Genomic DNA, 18,630 nt, shown 5'->3' on the forward strand with positions numbered 1-18,630 from the left:
AACTTTCATAACTCTCTTTCACTTTCTCTTGTCTCTTTCGTCATTTCATTTTATTTTTATTACGAAGGATCGATTTATCGGATCCTAAATTTCAACTAAAATTCTAAAGTCTTATTTCATTAGATATTTTTTGTTTGTTTGTATGTTTCAGATCTGGAACTACCTTGGATGGATTTTAAAGTGGAAAATAAAAGGAAGGAAGTTCGCAAGAATTAGAAATTTTTTTTACGTAAAAATCCTTAGAAGAATTAAACGTAAGATGTTTCATTCAATTTTAAAGCCGTGTCAAACCAGTTTCTCTCGTGTTTCCTGTTAACGATATAATCAAGTTAAGTTTGATATCAATCAAGAGATAGACGAGACGTAAGTTGTAAGAATGAACAAGTAACGGAAAATTTGACGAATGGCAGTTGAGCCGTATTATTATCGTTAAAAGAAGAAGGAGGACTAAGCTTCGAACATTGTCCTCGATCAAGAACGGTTGCGATGTTCGAAAAGTGCTCCTTCATTGAAAGAGTTGCTAGAGAAAGGCACTATAAATAGTCTTACGTGGGCTATTATGACGGAATACTTGGATCCACATTTTATCCGGGCTCTTTGCCGCGATCCAGAAAGACGAAATCTTCAGGTAATATTTTATTCAAATTATTATTATTATTATTATTAATGTAACAAATTTGAATAATACCAATAAACTAATCAAAAGAGTTTTATCTTCTAACTGTATAATTATTTTCGATATAATTAACGTTATCTCGTAATGATTAATCTTTGAATAGGTTGAAATAGTAGTTAATAAGTTTCAAGGACACGTCATAATATCTAACATTAGAACGAATAATGTTTGCTGGGTTTCGTTTCTAGTGTAGGTCAGATCGATTTAAGTCAAATTTCCTTTTAACGGAAACTATATTCACACGTGTATAATACTTGCATATTATACGTCTATGCACAATGGTATTAGGAAAAGGTGAAAACTAAAGGAAGTAGTCGATTTTTCTTCTCCAACATGTTCTCCATCTGTCAATTGAGAGAGGGCAACTTGATAGCCTTAATCCAAGTCTAGTCGGGAGAGATCTTTCCCCTTTATTCAAGTAAGGCATGATGATTAAAGGCTCTCACTCAACTAGAACGAGGAAATCGTCCATTTGTAGTATATTCATGTATAATTTGTATTTACACATATATATGTAATACTAATACGAAGAAAGTAAAAAAGAAGGACACAAATAACGTAACGGACGTTTTAAGATGCACGCCCAACTCGTGGGAATTCATATACGAGACTTGTCTTATTACAATAATTATTATACCTTCTTTTAATTATTCGTGGATCGTTAAGTCTGTATCGGACATGAGGGTCATTTAATGTCTTGTTAAATAAAATTCTAATCGATTACTCGAACGTACGATTTTGATTCTTTCGAAGTAATCACAATCGATATGTTTTTCTTTCTTTTTTGTATTTTTTTTTCTTCAAACGAAGATACGAAACGACTTTAACGATGTTGGTACTTAAAGGTAGTATAGTTCGTTCAAACGACTCACCCACGCGTCTACAAATGAACGATTGAGAAGAATACCGTGCTTGAGTGATCCTATTTCACGAAATCAAATAACAACATTCTATTCGACGTTTATTTTCATCATCAAACGAGGTATATTCTATCTCATCAGAAATATAAAACGTGTGAATGATAATGGGCTTTGATAAGGAGCCTTGTAGAATCATTACTATGTTATTTCTATCCTGCTGTGCTGTTGTAATCTTCATAGCGTAAAATCAATGATCGTTTTTACAAATGTAATATATTTTTAACTCATACAAATTTTTTTTTCGTGTCAATTTTCAATGGTTTTTAATTTAATTGTTCTTTTTTTCTTTCTTTTCATTTAATCGTTTGTTTTTCTCTTGAAATAAGTACGATTAAAGTAATCATTGATTAATTTCATACAATACATCGAATAATCCTTTATTACTCGTGCAAAGTGATAGATAAATGATCAAAAAATGATTAAGAACAATGTACGTTTAATTTTGAAAAAAGATTGAAGTACAGTGAAGTAAATGATAATGCATAATAAGCCCATTCTATATTACATTTTTACGTAATGTTTACAAAACATACATTATCACATACGTGCTTTTATTCATCTATCTCTAACGATTATCTTGTTATTAAAATCGTAACGAAAAATGAAAAGAAAAAGTATAGAAATTATTCGAATTCGTACGTTTTATTTTCGTGACACAAATATCGATAAGATTGAAAAGGATCGTGGACCTTTTTGAAAATTTAACGAAAGTTGATCGTTGTCGTCTCGTCGTTGTCGGTGGGTTCATGCGATCCGTACTCGAAGGTCGTCCGGTGTTCGCTCCAGTTTTCGCAAAAAAAAAAAAAAAGAAAACAAATGACATAAAAAAGGATGGGGGAAAAAAAAAGGGAGAGAGACCCTTGTTTTTTATTTTTCTTCGTTCAAATAAGAGAAGGCAGCAACTACTTGCGAACGATTCGCAGACGGTACGGCGCCTCTTTCGAGAAAAAATGTGAGAGTTGTTGAAAGAGTTGGGGTGTGGGTGAAGAGAAAGAAAGGGGGGAATTGAAACTTACGCATATGTACGTTCGCATATTTATGATCTTATTTTCTGTCTTTCACGTTGGAACCACCACCAACCCTTCTGATCGTTCCAAATTTTCATTTTGTAATATCCTCTCGCGATATAAGATGTGTCTCGCACATAAAAACTTGTTCTTCCATTTAAAGTGGAAAAGTTTGATTGGTTTCATCCATACGTGTATGTGTGTGTGTGTGTATGATTATCAATGCATCATTGATGCATCATTGCGAAACTTGTATTATTTTTCTTTTTTCTTTTCTTTTCTTTTTTCATTCATGTAAAAATTTTTTTATTTATCTATTTTTTATCGTTTGTATTACTATTTTTTTTACATTGTCCTTATAAAGATTAAATCAAGCTAACAGAGCGGCTAACTCATTCTCGAAGTGCATCGAAATGGCTTGCTAATTGTTAGTTTGATTAAGAACGAAGAGAAATAATTAACAAGTCATAAATGAACCCAGTTCGAACAATCTAGCAGCCAATGAATTATTTCCAATTGTTCATTTTACCACGATAATACGTAATTTATGATAGATCGATAAGGCAGATTGGATTTGTGCTTAAGGTGAATGGATTGGATAATTTTTTTTTCATCTTTTTTATTCATTTGTTTCGATTAAAAATCGATTTTACGTTGATTTTCGTTAAAGCAATTGCACTTTTTTTTTTTTTAAATTATTATACTTTCTTGCACAATAATACATGATTTATGATCGATCAATTAAACAGATAGTATTTTAGATCGGACAATTTGTTAATCGTATATATTCATTTATTTTAATCGAAAATAGGTTTAGTTTAATGTTTATTAGAAATGTAACTAATTTCTCTGTTAAGACTGTTATTGCACTGAATGCGTGTAATTTCATACGATCTCAAAACTAAATATTTCATGGTATAAACATAGGAATTTACGATTAATCTCAGCGGGAGAGCTATTTCTTAAGTTCAGCAAGCAAATCTAACAATGTTCTCCTCAAACTCCCCTAATCGATGTTCTTGTTTGCTCAGAAGCTGACATTAGTGAAACATGTAAATTGTACTAATGCATGGAACTGAATTAGTAAGGTATTAATAAACTGAAGATATATATATAACGTAGAAATAGTTCGTGAGAAAGCAATTAATTGGAATGAGTAATAGATGAATTTCTTATGAATATTTTTGTAAGGAATTATTTGAATATTTTTTGAAAACAAAGAAATGAGAATTGAGTAACAACAAAACAAAATAATTTGCGTTATTTTTTATGCAAAACATTGTTTTGCAACTGTTTAACGTTGTGGTTTCTTTTATTTTAGGACTTACAGATCATATATTATGGACTTCTGGGACTTGAAGCATTACGTCCATGCAGAGATTCCATTCTGCGCGGGCTTTGTAAAGTTGTACGCTACGAAAGACATAATGCGAACCATGTCTTGTATTAGTAAGTATTTTATTAGTTATTAATATGTTTTTCTTTTTTTTTTTTTGTATAATTCAAGCTTTTTAAATTCTGTTAATATTTCTGTTTAAAATTTTAATGTAAATGGAAGCCTATGAGAGATAGAGTATTAATAAAGTTTACTCAATGAAATCGTGAATTATCTAAGTGTATATATCAATGATCTAGAAATACTTTATTATTTGCAAAAGAAATAGTAGAAACATAGTAAAATGAAAACTTCTTTATCGACTGTTTTATCAGTCGGTAATGTTCTACCATATCAATAATTATATTGGACAGTGATATACTACCTTATCGACGGTTGTCGGTAAATTTACTCGTTGTAAAAGAGAGTAAAAAGTTTAATTGTTACGATACAGATGTCACTGATTTACAAATCGTTGAATAAAATTATTTAAGATTGCAAGGATTAACTGTTTTTGAACATGCACGTAAGAAGAGAATTTCTTACGACTTTAATTATAAATTCTTTGGTAATTAAAAGGCTTAATAATAGTTAAATTATAAAATGCATTAAATATTACTATAAAAGTAAACGAAGGACATTGTAATTATCAGCACGAGCTTATTAACGCAGATAATCAATATTACAGTAGCATTCATGCTCTTTCCGGCCTAACGGAGGTGAAACTTCCGGTATGCGAATCAGAGCGAAAGAGGAAGGTTATGCAATTTGTATTCTTTCACTATGGTCACACCTATCAATAATCGTTCTTTGAAAAAAGCTCTACTCGAAATAATTTTTAATAAATCTAATAATTAACGTTTCCAATATGAATGGTTAAGTGTTTACCATCGGTAAAATTAATTACTCTTGCAAATTCAATGTTTCTATTGTCTTAAATAGAAATCTACTGATATCTTGTTACAACATGTTGGGTTTGCATAATTTCAGCACCGGTGAATTGGCGACCAGCTGGTACATACTGCTCTCAGGTTCTGTGTTTATCGATGGATCCATGTACCTGCCCTGCTCCAGGTAAAGTTTAATTTATGTATCTGTAAACACCTCTCTTGAACGTTTCAGAGATAAGCACGAATAGTAAAATCAACTTCCCCATCGGAAAAGATGCATAATCCGGAATTCGATTTATTACCTATAGAAAACTTTTCATGAATTATTCACTAACTGGTATAATTAACATATATAATTTCAAAGAATTGTAATTTTAAATTATGATCGATCGATCGAACTATCGTTTATAAATTTGGAATATAAAATTTGACGTATAACGTTGTTGTTGCTTTTTTACATTCGTTTGTACGACAATTATTATTACTATTTTATTTATTGTTTTAAACTAAATTACTTTTGCATTAAATTGCAAAACAAAAAAATATTAATTCTATAAAGATTTGATAATCTGATTGGTTCCGGTAAAAATATATTTAAGGTATACATAAAATGTCGATAGTTTAACAAATATTTAATGTTTAAAATTAATCAAAGGAATATTTTTGATAATAAAGAAAAAAATGATTAAAATTAAACATAGTATACAAATGTAAAGGATTAAAAGGAATTAGAACACGATATTTTGGATATCGTGATTAACGGATCAATCCTATTGCCAAATTCATTTGCTGCAATAAGCATATTATAGTTTTCTTCTATATAATGCTATACACATTTGTGTGTATATGGCATTATTCCAATATAATATTTCTTTTTTGTTTTCAATATCATATAACGAATTCGTTTTACGCCAAGGAAATGCCGAGATAGAAATCGATCGTGGTGCGTATATCTACGACTTCTCATATATACCGGGTGTGTTGAAGAATTATTACTATGTATATATATATATAAAATAAAATAATTATATACAAAGTATCATAAACGATTAAACTAAATGTTATAAAATGAAAGATAAATAACGTTTGATAACGTAATTCGAATTATTAATAAATCTTTATTATTACTCAAGACAAGAATTAATAAATATTTGCTTTGTTTATCTATAATATTGCGATGATATCGATTTGACATTTGACATTACGTGGATTTAACCAATCTCGATAATATTCCAGTTATTTGTCATAAAGGACTTTTAAATGTTCTACTTTATTTTTTATTTGTTTTTTTTCGAGACACTGAGTGCGTACCCACCACACCACATACACATACACACATAAATACAGAAGAGCATAGCTATAAATCGTCTCTACCAGGGTTACGGTCACAGTTTTCTCTCTTTCTCTCTTTCTCTTACTGTCCCTCGAACCACGGAAATTCTCATTAATCGTATAACCTTGTTCTTACATGGAGCATGTCATAGCGCTCTAGTATGTGGTGCGCAAAAATAAGATTAAAGTTGAATAATATTCGATATACTGAAGTAAAGAAAACAAGATATAGATAAGATCATTCATTCAACACCTTTCCTCTCCTACTCCTCTCCCCACCCCACAAATGCAACGTTCCCTCTCACCTTCATTCATCTGAACTTTTGTTCTTATCAATAAAAAAGTATAAGAACAAGAAGAAGAAGAAGAAATGTACATTATATTCGAATGAAATGCTCCTCGTTACGAATGTTTTCTCATTGAAGTCAATTCTCTTCTGTGTAACCTGTGCAGCCTAACATATAAACACATATACATATACACATACGCACAGGTGTTCTTCGCATGGACTTTCTCCTCTACATGCTTTTCACCTCATAATATGAAAACCTGTACGTACGTCCTATTTATAATACACTTTTCTAGCATAAAAATAGTCGCGCATTAACGTTACGGTTGCATAAACAACGCGCTCCATCTTGTCTATAAGTATATCTTGAAAAAGTCTAAAGAGAGAAACTTTTAACAAAAGAAAAACATATATAATATCTATATAACTATTTAATTTTATATTACATACGTATCTCTCTCTATCTTTCTCTAAACAGATAGCTAGGCAAATAAATAAATATATATACATATATACACGTTAATACGAGTATTCGTAAGAGTGTAGAGATACCTTTGGTTTTTTCTTATTTTGCTGCGATAAACCTTGGAATTTGTTCGTTTAAATAAAATACTATACGTATAGATGTATGTATACTCTAGCTTATACTTAAACACACATACAAACACATGTTTATCACTTACGTAGGCATAATGTATGCACGATCTAAATGTATAGTATATAAGAAGAAGCCTACATTGAAAAGGTGTATCTACGCTTGGTGATTAAAGAAACTTCGTTATATTATTTGCATTTTGACACTTGGTATTTTCATCGAGTATTCTCTCATCTCAAACTTGTAGAAGATTCAACAAGATATTTCGATAGATTTCTTCCTCTTCGCGAGGTTTACTTAAAAGATTAAAAAAAAACACATTACACATCCATCCATCCATCGTTTGTCTCTTCCAGTCTCTTTCGCAATCATTTTAAACGTAGAAATTGTTGTCATTGCGAAACGTAATAGTATCGAAAGTAAGGTGGGGATATGTACTTTTTAAACATTCCAAATTCTTTCTTTCTCTTACTAGTTCGATACATGGTACGATGGTATAAATCTTACAAAAATTAGTTGCTAAACATTCAGGGGCGTGGTTATGTGGAAATGCTTTTCTTTTTCTATGTCTCAACCTCTTCTCTTTTCAACTTTCGGTGTTCCTCGCCCCCATTTCATTTTATATATATATATTTCTTTCTCACTCTACTTGGCCGAGGATTTACGAACTCTACCGAGTACAGTGCCTCTTTCCTTCCCTTTCACGATATAATGTCAAAGAAGCGATCGTAGGAGAGTAGTAAGGACGATGGTAGGGGTGAAGGGAAAAGGGAGAAGGTTGGAGGGTTGATTTGCTAGAAAAAGATAGCACAATTTTCTATCTCTCTCTCTCTCTTTTTTACGTATACCATCCCTTGACATTGGGGTAACGGAGAGAGACTGTATGAGAGAGAGAGAGAGAAGGAAAGTAGACTGCACGTGTACACCTATATGTACTCGTTTGTGCGCATGCTTGCATATGTACGTGTGTTTGTGATTAACCTGTATATGCGTATGCACGCGCCTGTCTCTATGTTGTTATGTGTGTGTGTGTTAGGTTAACGTTAGGTAGAACGAGTAAGAGCGAATGGTAAAACACGGTGGTAGAGAAGGGACGTAATACCGGACAGTACCGTATCTTTTTCTTTGACTTATTTTCATTTGGATATAGAAAAATAAAATGAAATCATTGTTAGTTGTTCTAGCTTTCTCGTTGACAAATATTTCGGCAAAATTGATCGAATAAATTATTTTTTAATTAGATTTTTTTTTTAATTCGTTCACATAAATGAATTTAAGGGAAAATATTGATTAAGATTATACGGATAAGAAATGTACGATAGTGAATTCCTTTCAATTTTCATTCTTTTTCCTTATGATATTTATTATGATATAAAACGGGAAAAAAAGGAAAAGAAAAAAAGTAGAGAGAATATAAGTAGATCATCATATTTGAAAGAAAATTGTGGAAAAGTATGCGGGAAGTATAGTTGGGTGGGAATTATGAGCATTTACGGGTGCACTTAAGGTGTACGGAATGTTGCTTACCTTGAAAGTAGGGGTACCAGTAATGCTCGGTACAGCACTGAGCGTGGTTGTAAGAGAGTGAGAGAGAGATAGAGAGAGAGAGTGAGAGGAGGCCTCACCTACCAAGAGAGAGAGACTCCAGTCTTCTCGTGTATATCGAGGCGGTTGGTGAACGTTGCGATTAATACGGACTGCACCCGCGGAATCGCATTCCGATCTCTCGATGTTTATCGAACGTTGCCCTTGTCCTTTGAAAAAATTCACCGGAATAAAATCAATTTTTCTTGATTTTCTAACAAATAATAGACGATGTCACCGATCGATTATATTCGATCGTTTCCATTAATCAAAGGATTCAACGAGGATCATTGGTGTCAGTGAAATCTTTCGTAAAAGTTCTTCGCCAACGTTCTTCTACGTTAACCAGAGAGAAAAAAAAAGTGAGCAAGTGTGTAAGAGAGAGCGAAAGAGAGTGAATGAGAGAGAAATAAAAGAGAAATAATAAAAAGAGAAAAAGAGAGAAAATGAGAAAATGAGAATGTAAGATTATTTATTTCTTCAAAGAATATAAGAGATAAGAAATACAAAATTTCATGATGAATTTTTGAGAGGATAGCAATCCTTAGTTTGGTTGGACCACTCGAGAGAGTATACTGTGTGTCGGATGCTAGCAATCTCGCGTCTCGTTGTCAGTGACGTAATTGTAGTCGGTGAATCGCCACTGTCGCTGGAGGCGGCGTTGCATAAAACGTATATACGTAATAACCACGACCGGTTTTTCGTATTTTAGAAAATAAATCGTGAAACTCATCTTTCTTTCTCTATATTCATATCTCTCTTTCTCTCTTTTTCTTTTTTTTCTGTAAATTTCTCATTCGTAAATTACCATAATAAGGGATGATTATTCGCCGATGGAATTAAAATTGTCCCAAAATCCTGGCAATTATTTCAACGTTTTTATTCCCTTTCATTTTATTCTCCTCCTTTTATGTACAATCGTTTAATACTAATGTTACATAAATTGAATTTACTTATAATCCCAGAAGAAAACATTTCCAACATCGGATTATTTTGATCCATCCAATCCGATCGATCGATCGAGGGATAGATGAAAATAAAAAAAAAAAACGTGGATGATCGTCTACGTGGTTACGTAAAATTAGAAGATAATATATATTTTATATCGGAAGATATCAAAATTCAATAGGTTATTCGTAACTCCGGATATTATTACATTTCTAAAGGTAGATAGAATTTTTGATTAATTAATAAACGATTCTCACACACATATACTAATAATAATTCGAATAAGAGAGAGAGAGATCTATCCTTAGCTAATATTTTGGGAATAATTTGATGGTAGATACATATATATATATAATACATACACACGCGTGCACGTGCATATATACACACACATACATATCTAGTATGTGCATATATATATCTATTTATATTCATAGTTATTATCTATCTATCGTCGAGAAAATCGGAGCACGAAGTACGATAAGTTTTCTCTTTCTCTCTTGTTCTACCGTTGAAGAAAATAAGCGTGCAGATCTGCAGAGACTGAAACCCGTTTCGCGGTAGGAACCTTGTACGAGAGTTGCATACCGAAAGCGTGGGACCAGTGACCCGTGGTGCAAAGCACGAACACCATCTAGAATACCCGGACTCTCGCATCTTTTGCTTTACGAGCTCTCAGATTTTTTCTCTCTATCTCTCTTTTCTCTAATATCATTCGATATTACGTGTACCTTTATTTATCTTTACATGTATAAACATTTATACACACAGTGTCATTGTCTTACAAAATGTATTATTTCTAAAAGAAAACAAACTTTTGATATCCCGCGTAATTTTTCAATTTTAAGAAGTAAACCCGTTAAATTTTGTTTTAAAAACGAGGGGTTGGGGGAGAGTGGAAAGTTTAGAATCGATATTGATGAAATTTTTAAATTTCACCCCTTTTCCATCCCAAGTGTAATACCTTTGAAATTCTAAATGCAACCTTCTTCTTCTTCTTCTTCTTCTTCTTCCTCCTCTTCTTCTTCTTCTTCTTCTACCTTGTAATATAATATCATTTTAAAAGTAACATACATACACACACATACATCTACATATGTACACGTAATATATACATTTATATATGTACTTTTATATAGTTTAATATATACAATGACAAGCTTGGCATCGATGTGAAAGAAACAAGGAGAGAACGGGGGTTCACGAGGGCGTAATTATACGAACGTAGTTCTGATCTACGGCTGTGAAAAACACAAGCAAAGAGAGTAGTTGTGTTAGTTGGTTAATGCCAGCGACACAACAGCAACAGATTTTTGCTCCATATAGGAAACCCGCTTCGCCTACGAACACAATCTTACATGATAATTACCGTTTGCTTTCACTCGCTTGGGTTACTCTTATTAGTATTTCTTTATTTCTCTCTTTCTCTCTCTCTCTCTCTCTCTCTCTCTCTCTCTCTCTCTCTCATTCTTTCGTCTTTTTTTCTACCATTATCAATGAAAAAGTTTTTCCCTAATAATTCGACCGTTCGTTAATGAGCATCGAAAGAAAAATTAAAAAAGAAAAACGAAGAAATAATTGAAGAAATGTTGGTTATATTATAATTTTGATGTTAACAACTGTGATCTCTAAATTAGAAAGAGGATCAACAAAATCATTATCGTTGATCATCTAATGCGAATGATCTAAAGGAAGAACTTATACTCGTTGGATAATTCGCTCAGTTTTTTTGGAAAAATTTGAGAACAAGAATAAGAAGAAGAGAATATAGAAGAAGAAGAAGAAGAAGAAGAAGAAGAAAAAGAGGAAGAGGAAGAGGAAGTAGAAGAATAAAAAGAAGAAAGGCGAGGAAAAACCGGCAAACTGGATGCCACAGACGGTGCCTCCCCTCCTCCACCCCCGCCTGACATTACTGTCACCCAGGATGATCGGTGAGAATCTTTTTTGGATTTATATTTCTGTATTATAATCTTTTTTTTGTTTTTAAATTTATTATCTTTCTTTTTTTTTCTTCTATTTGATCAGAACGCATATCCGCTTACACTGTGGTATTATACTAGACGAAGAATTCTCTTGGTTGAATCTAGGATGATAAAAAAAAAAAATAAAAAGGCGAAGGAGAGTTTACCAATGCGAAAGTTTTTTCGAGTAGAAAAGAGATAAAAGTTTATCCGTGGTGAGCGCCTTTCCGAAGTATCCTTGTTATTGTGTAGAGTGTATATCTACTACGTGTAAATATGTTTGTATACATTTATATATGTAATACACACACATATATATATATATATTTACACGTATGTAGAAAAGACCAGCTTTATTCTGGATAGCAAGCTCTCTCACGTACTTACTTACACATCTTGTACCCTTTTGTCCGGTCAAAACGAAATGCAACGATCGTTGACACAGTCCAATCTCAACTACGTAAAACTAAACGATCAATAACAGAGTTTTCGGACAGGTATTGTCTGTTGGTCATCACGCGTGCGTGCGTGTGTGTGTGTGTGTGTGTGCGCGTGCATGCATGCATGCACGTGACACGTAACTGTCAATATCACGGATCACGTTTTATAAGCTTCCTGGTAAACAAAACGTGTATTGTATTGAGATGGCAGTTTCGAAAGTTTTCACGTTAATTGTTCACAACACCCATATTTGTTAATTTTTTCGAATTACTTTCTATTTTCTCTTACTTATTTTACGTTGATAAAATTTACTTACTATTAATAATTAACTAATTTGCCAAGATTATTTGGTATAAAGATTTAAATTAATATTTAATTGTTAAAAATATAATCGTATTTTATTTTGTATTATATATTATTATCTATTATAATATGTATTTATATATTATTATCTATTATAATAATGTAATATATATTATTATTATGTATTATATATTTTTATATCGTATTATATATTATTAATTTGTATACAGATTTAAATTAATATTTAATTATCAAATAATCGTAAAAAAATTGTGTTATACTTCGAAATAATTTTTTTTTAATTATTTTTGAATGATTTTGTTCAATCGTTCGGAAAAATGATGAATTTTATGACGAAAAAAAAAATTAATTTAATATTAAAGCTACCGAATTAATTCCTATATCGTATATTTATTTCATAGATTTTTTTTTCCTTTTTTATAGTAAATATTTGAACGTACGATTAAAAAGTCGTACGAACGAGATTGTTTTACGTTTTAAAATACACGCGATACACGGATCATCGATTTCCTCTCTCTCTCTCCCCCATTAGACTAACAAGCGAGTTTTCGTTTAACCTGCATCTTCCGGCTTTGTTTGACAAAAAAAAAAAAGAAATCAACTATTGGTAACGTGGGTGGTACAAATCTATAACACGAATTAGTTAAGTATCAACGAGTCATCACTATCGACGACGCTTCATCTACAGGATCGATTAATTTCCTTTTTCCTGACGTTGCTGCCGTAAAAACGACAATTTTCTTTTTAAGATATCCTTTATCGATTTCGACGTTTATACCCTTTTTTTTTCTCTTTTTTTTTTTACACAAATACCCCCTCCTCCCATTTTTATCAAAATATCTATCATCGCAGTTTAATCGATTTTCACGAAAGTGCGCTAATTCAAACGTCGAACGAATGAGAATCGACCTTGAACTTTCTAAATACTAATTCCGTACATAGAATAGTCGATCCTCACCCTTGGCATACTTTATTTTTTACACGAAGTCTTGGGGGAAAAAGAGGAGAAGAAACAAAAAAAAAAAATATAAGAAAATAATAATATCGATACACAACACCAGTACGTATAGCTTCAAATTTTATTTAGAAAAAACATATTTGTTGCTCTAACTAAACCAGAAAAAAATTTAGATCGTAGACAAATGGTCTTTGGAACGATCCCATTTTTTGAATTTCTTTAATGCATGGGAGGAGGAGGGGGAGTTGGTTTTTTCATGTTAATCAATAAAATAAAATGTATATTAGGCATTTTAAAATACGCCCACTTGTGATTTCAAATGATTGCATTATCGAAAAAAAAATGAAAAAAAAAAAAAAATATAGAAGGAAAAAGAAAAAGAAAAAAAAAACAGGATAGAAATTCAGTGGCCCTTGGTATCGTCTAATAATAGGATCTGCATTATTGGTTGGCACGTATATATATACACACGTATAACCCATAGACACGAATTACCATGCGAATACGAGGAGGGTTGTCGAAAGACCCTTGTTTGTCGACAGCGCGTGCACTTCCGCACCCTACCAACCTCTAACTAAATTAAATGCTCCGCATCCTATTCCACCGGGGTTATAGGGGGTTGGGGTTGGGGGTGAGGAGAGAGAGAGGGGTTCAAACGAGAATCGAACCCTGTTACAAGCGCGTTTCTTCTTATACCCTATACGTCGTTTTAACTTTCCAAATTATATTCCTTCGCTTTTGACTTACTCAAAAACGCTTCGCAAATTTCTACATTAATCGCTAATCGAAGATATATTTTTTTATTTATTTTTTTAATTCAATAAATTAATCGCGCGTATTTTTAGATGGATCAGATGTTTCATCAAAATTGAGAAACAAAGAGTGAGAAAGAAAAAGGATAGAAAATCATTTTATTTATTATTTTTAATAGAGAACGCAACAAACAATATTGAAATAATGTAACAGTATATGTAGCAATTAAAATTATTTTAAATAATTTTTTTGTTCAATTAATTCATTTATATTTCATTAACAAAATATATAATATATTTATATAGATATATTTATTTATTTTAAATCTTATAGAATATATTATTTCTTCACTTTTGAAATTATCAATAGATAAAACATATAAATGAAGAATAATAATTAATTCCTTTATTCTTTACCATAGATACAGAGTAAGAACAAAAAAGAAAAAAAAATTGTATAGAAAAATGATTTCCACTCGTAAAATTATTCTGTAAAAGATAAAATACATAAATATGTATATATATATATATATATATATATATATATATATATATATATATATATATATATATAATTTTACTAAACCGGAAAATAAATCACGATCGTTACGAGATAAAAATAATAATTAATTATCTTTATATTTGTCGTAGATAAAATTAAAAACTAACAAAGAAAAACAAACAGGATAATTTTCTTATAATTATAATTGAAATAAAAAATTTATTCACAAGTAATATCGTATATAATAACATATATATTAGGTGTCTCGTTAAAAAATTGTAAACGGTGATAAAGAAGAATGCATACTCGTAAGGTTGTGTTGTTGTTGAAGCGATGATCGAATGGACAACTTTAGAAAGGTGCATCTCGGTCAACATTTCGTCCCAGCTAGCTGTACGTTTCTCGCATACGACTGAAACCCGTCGTACCAGCCAAGGCTATCGAGGTGCATTCCGTAGGCGGCGCGATCTTGAGGGAAGGATTTCTTCTTCTAAGGCTCTAATTTTCGAGTTCCAATCGGTTTACCATGAAGCTGTAAGTTCCTGGTAATTTAACATCGAGTTACAATTTATATACGATATTCTTTCTTACTCTTGTTCTATCTCATCAAAGAAGATACTTTTACTAGACTCCCCTACTACGAATCATTATTGCAATCTTCGCAAAACTGTATTTGTAAATCCGTTAGAAAACCATAAAACGTTCTCCCTTCTCGTGAAAACTCGTTAAGTATTATTAAAATATTTGAATTTATTATACTTAACAAAACGAAGTAGTAATACATTAATAATACTAGTCATTTTTTATTTAAACGCTTACTAAAATCAACATTTTTTTTTTTAATACAATCAATTTAACGATCTTGAAGAATAATTAAATCTTATCAGAAATAAATCTCATGTATGCATATATATATCCTTTCCTTTTTTATCAATTATTTTCTTTTATTTCTTTCATGTAGAAAATATAAAAAGTGAGATCACTCGATATCAGAACTTCCGTGAACCATTGCCAAGAAACTTGGATAGGATCCGTGTAATTCAAGGTCAAGGGTGATTCTTTCCCACGTATATAGAAAAGTAGGAACTCGCTTTCAACGAACGACTTTCTACGAATATATGAATACACTCTTGTGTCGTTTGATGCACAAAACAAAAACAAAAAGAATCTTTTTTTCCATCTTTGTAATTAATATCTCTTGATAACTTACTTCTCTTCTTGCAAACTACATGTATTATTTGCGGAACGATTAATCATTCAGAAAATTTTGACGTTGTGAATACGGTTAACATTTAAATGTTGACATATATATATAAACGTAATTATAGCAGCTTTAATTTCTCGTAATTAGGTTCGGTAGAAATGAGCGGTTTTGCAGTTCGTCATATACATTTATAACATCGTTTATGTGTATGTATAATAACGAAAGTTTGAATGTATGTAACGTTTAAACTCGATGACACATTAGATCGTTCTTTCACGATTCAATATTTTTCTTTGGTTATCTTCGTAGCAACGTACGTATAACGTATATGTATAATTCTCTATTTGTATTTCTCTCTCTCTTTCCCCTCCTTTTTTCTCTATTTCTTTTCATAGCAGTGTTTATAAAAAAAAAAAAAAAAGGAAAGAAATTCTCTGATAAAAGTTTCTCGATATTTTCATTTCCCAGGGAATCGTAGAATTTATTTAATCGAAAAGGTTGGTTAAAAAGAAAAAATTTAGAAAAGATCGCATTTATACCCTGTGTCGAAAAAATATGATATCGTATACGAAGAGATTTGCTAGTTGAAAAAAATTATTTCGTTATTTGCTTTTACCAATATTATTTAATTTTATTTCAAACGTTTAATAATAGTTGACAAAAAATTAAAATCAAATAAATGACACTGGTGTTGAGGCTAATTGTTGCATAACAATTTAAATAATAACTGAAAAATTGGATTCGTCAAATTCAAATTCTCTAAATACATATAAAAAAAAATTTTTTTTTTATTTTTCATTGTTTTTCGAACGATCTAATATTTCATCTCTCTTTCTCTTTCATGTCCTCTTTCTTTTTCAATGGGTATTGTAGGAGTAGAGACACGTGCCAGGATTAGCGTAAGCACAATTCGATTCTGCCGCTTCAATGAAAGGACATAAGAGGAGAACAAAAAAAAAATTATACGTGGAAAAGAGAGAGAGAAATGAGAGAGAGAGAGAGAGAGAGAGAGGGAGGGAGATGGCGGTTAAAAGAGAAATAAAAGAGAACAAACAAACATTCCTAGAGAAAGGACTGTCTCGTTTGTCCTCGTTGTTTCCGGACGCGATCGTATGGTTTTTATGTGGGTGCTTATACTACTTATTACCTTCTTTTGTGCCCTTTCAAGGGGCTGGTGCCAGAAGGCCCTTGGCTTCGTCAAATTCGATGAAATGTTTACGCTCTTCTGTTGTGGAAGGGAAGGGAAGGGTAGAAAGGTGAGGGGAAGGGAGTATTCGAGAACCCTCTTATTCGTAACTCCAAAATCTTTTGTTTCTTCTTTTGGCTTGTACGCTTATTAACCCGGTAAATATTTGTTATAATTCTCGAAGGATATAGTTAGGAAACTTAATTAGGAGAAAAATATTCGTTCTTTACGTTTCTTCTTTTTCTTCATCATTTAAAATACTTTACCGAGAGTTTAGCGATTGATTTAATAACAAAAATGTTATATAATTTATAAGCTAATATTTCTCTATTTCTTGTGTCGTTTCACGAAACTATTTATTACTTATATAGAATTACAATTTCATTCGTTGTGAAGTAATTTTAATTAAATGTATAGGTTGAGTTATATTTTGTTTTATTTGAAAATTTGATTATTCCGAATATATTACGTGTGCGCGTTCTATATAGGCAAATATTAGGTATAACTATTTTCAAAGATATCGAGATCGATATTATGTATATATAAAAATAAATAAAATGAAAATTAATTAAATATTACATCGAAAAGTACGGCATTTATTATTCGACCCTTGGCCCATATCTTTCAACGCCTTTGAATCATCGCGTTCAGCGACGTTATCGAATTAAGAGGCCGTGAATTTCTCTTTAAGGTCACCCGGTTAATGGCGGCATCAAACTCGACATTTCTCGAGGGCTAAGACCTCTTTCTCTCAACTTTATTTCTTTATCTTTCTTTCTTTCTTTCTTTCTGTCGACAAAATCGATAAGAACATTGGTCGTTGTCGTCAAGAAGCACAGAATTGCACTTTCTTCATTTTAGTTTTTCTTTTCTTTTCTTTTTTTCTTTCGAATTTTCATGGGAATAGTACTCTTTTTCCGTTTATTTTGCGTTTTATTCCACGCACTTTTTTCTTCTTCTTCTTTTTTCTTTATTAAGCCAAATTCAACGATTCAACACCGGAAAACAGGCTCGGGAAAAAGTTTTCTGAACGGTTGAAACGAAAAGTTTTTTAATATACGCGACCAGGATATCACTTCAAAGCTCGATATTTCCTTCTCTATTTCCATCTTTTCCTTTTTTATCTTTTTATATATTTCTATCTTGATTTGTACTTTTCTGTGCTTTCTTCCGTACATTTTCGTCCTCCTTCGAGATCCTTTTACTTTTCCCCTTTCCCTTCCACTGCCACCTCCTTATTCTCATCCTCTTTCTTCTCTCTTCTTCTTCGTCTTATATTCCTTCCCGTCTAAAAGTCTTTCAAAGGCCTCGAAATGGCAAACTTGGTAACTCGTTCGCGAATCGTTAAGCGCTCGAAGTTCGGTAAATTTTTGAAAGGAACCTTTTAACGAGGTCCCTTTTACCCTGACGCTAATGACCGTTAAAAGGAAGGAAGAAATGAAGAAAAGAAGGAAGAAAGGAAGAAAGTCATAAATAAAAGAACCGTGGAAAGAAAGGAAAATTAATAAGAATGACGTGAAAGGGGGAGAAGGAGGGGGGGGGTTAGACGCGTTTATTTGCAACGTCAAATTTTAATTTGATCCTTCCCCCATTCATAGAATTAATTATATTCCTTTATTTATACTTTTACGTAACGTTAACCTAAGTTTCACTCGATCTGCTTTCATCTATTTCTTTCTTACTCTC

General features: G+C 31.7%; 1 protein-coding gene across 3 annotated transcripts in view; it reads left to right on the forward strand.

The window, feature by feature from the left end:
- The window catches only part of LOC107074577 (rap guanine nucleotide exchange factor 2), a 146,352-nt gene that overhangs the window by 29,867 nt on the left and 97,855 nt on the right, over window positions 1-18,630 (forward strand). For 2 of the 3 annotated variants that reach the window (XM_015336121.2, XM_015336120.2), the window contains 3 exons: window positions 152-628; window positions 3,925-4,052; window positions 4,969-5,052. In XM_015336121.2, the coding sequence (XP_015191607.1) occupies window positions 560-628; window positions 3,925-4,052; window positions 4,969-5,052 (281 nt within the window). In that variant the 5' untranslated portion in view covers window positions 152-559. Of the gene's footprint in view, window positions 1-151; window positions 629-3,924; window positions 4,053-4,968; window positions 5,053-11,253; window positions 11,548-18,630 lie in introns of those variants that run through there. The other variant, XM_015336131.2, reaches the window with a different exon arrangement.

Source organism: Polistes dominula, unplaced genomic scaffold (assembly GCF_049000335.1).
Source record: "Polistes dominula isolate Pdom_NZ unplaced genomic scaffold, Pdom_raw_medaka contig_82, whole genome shotgun sequence".
NCBI lineage: Eukaryota > Metazoa > Arthropoda > Insecta > Hymenoptera > Vespidae > Polistes > Polistes dominula.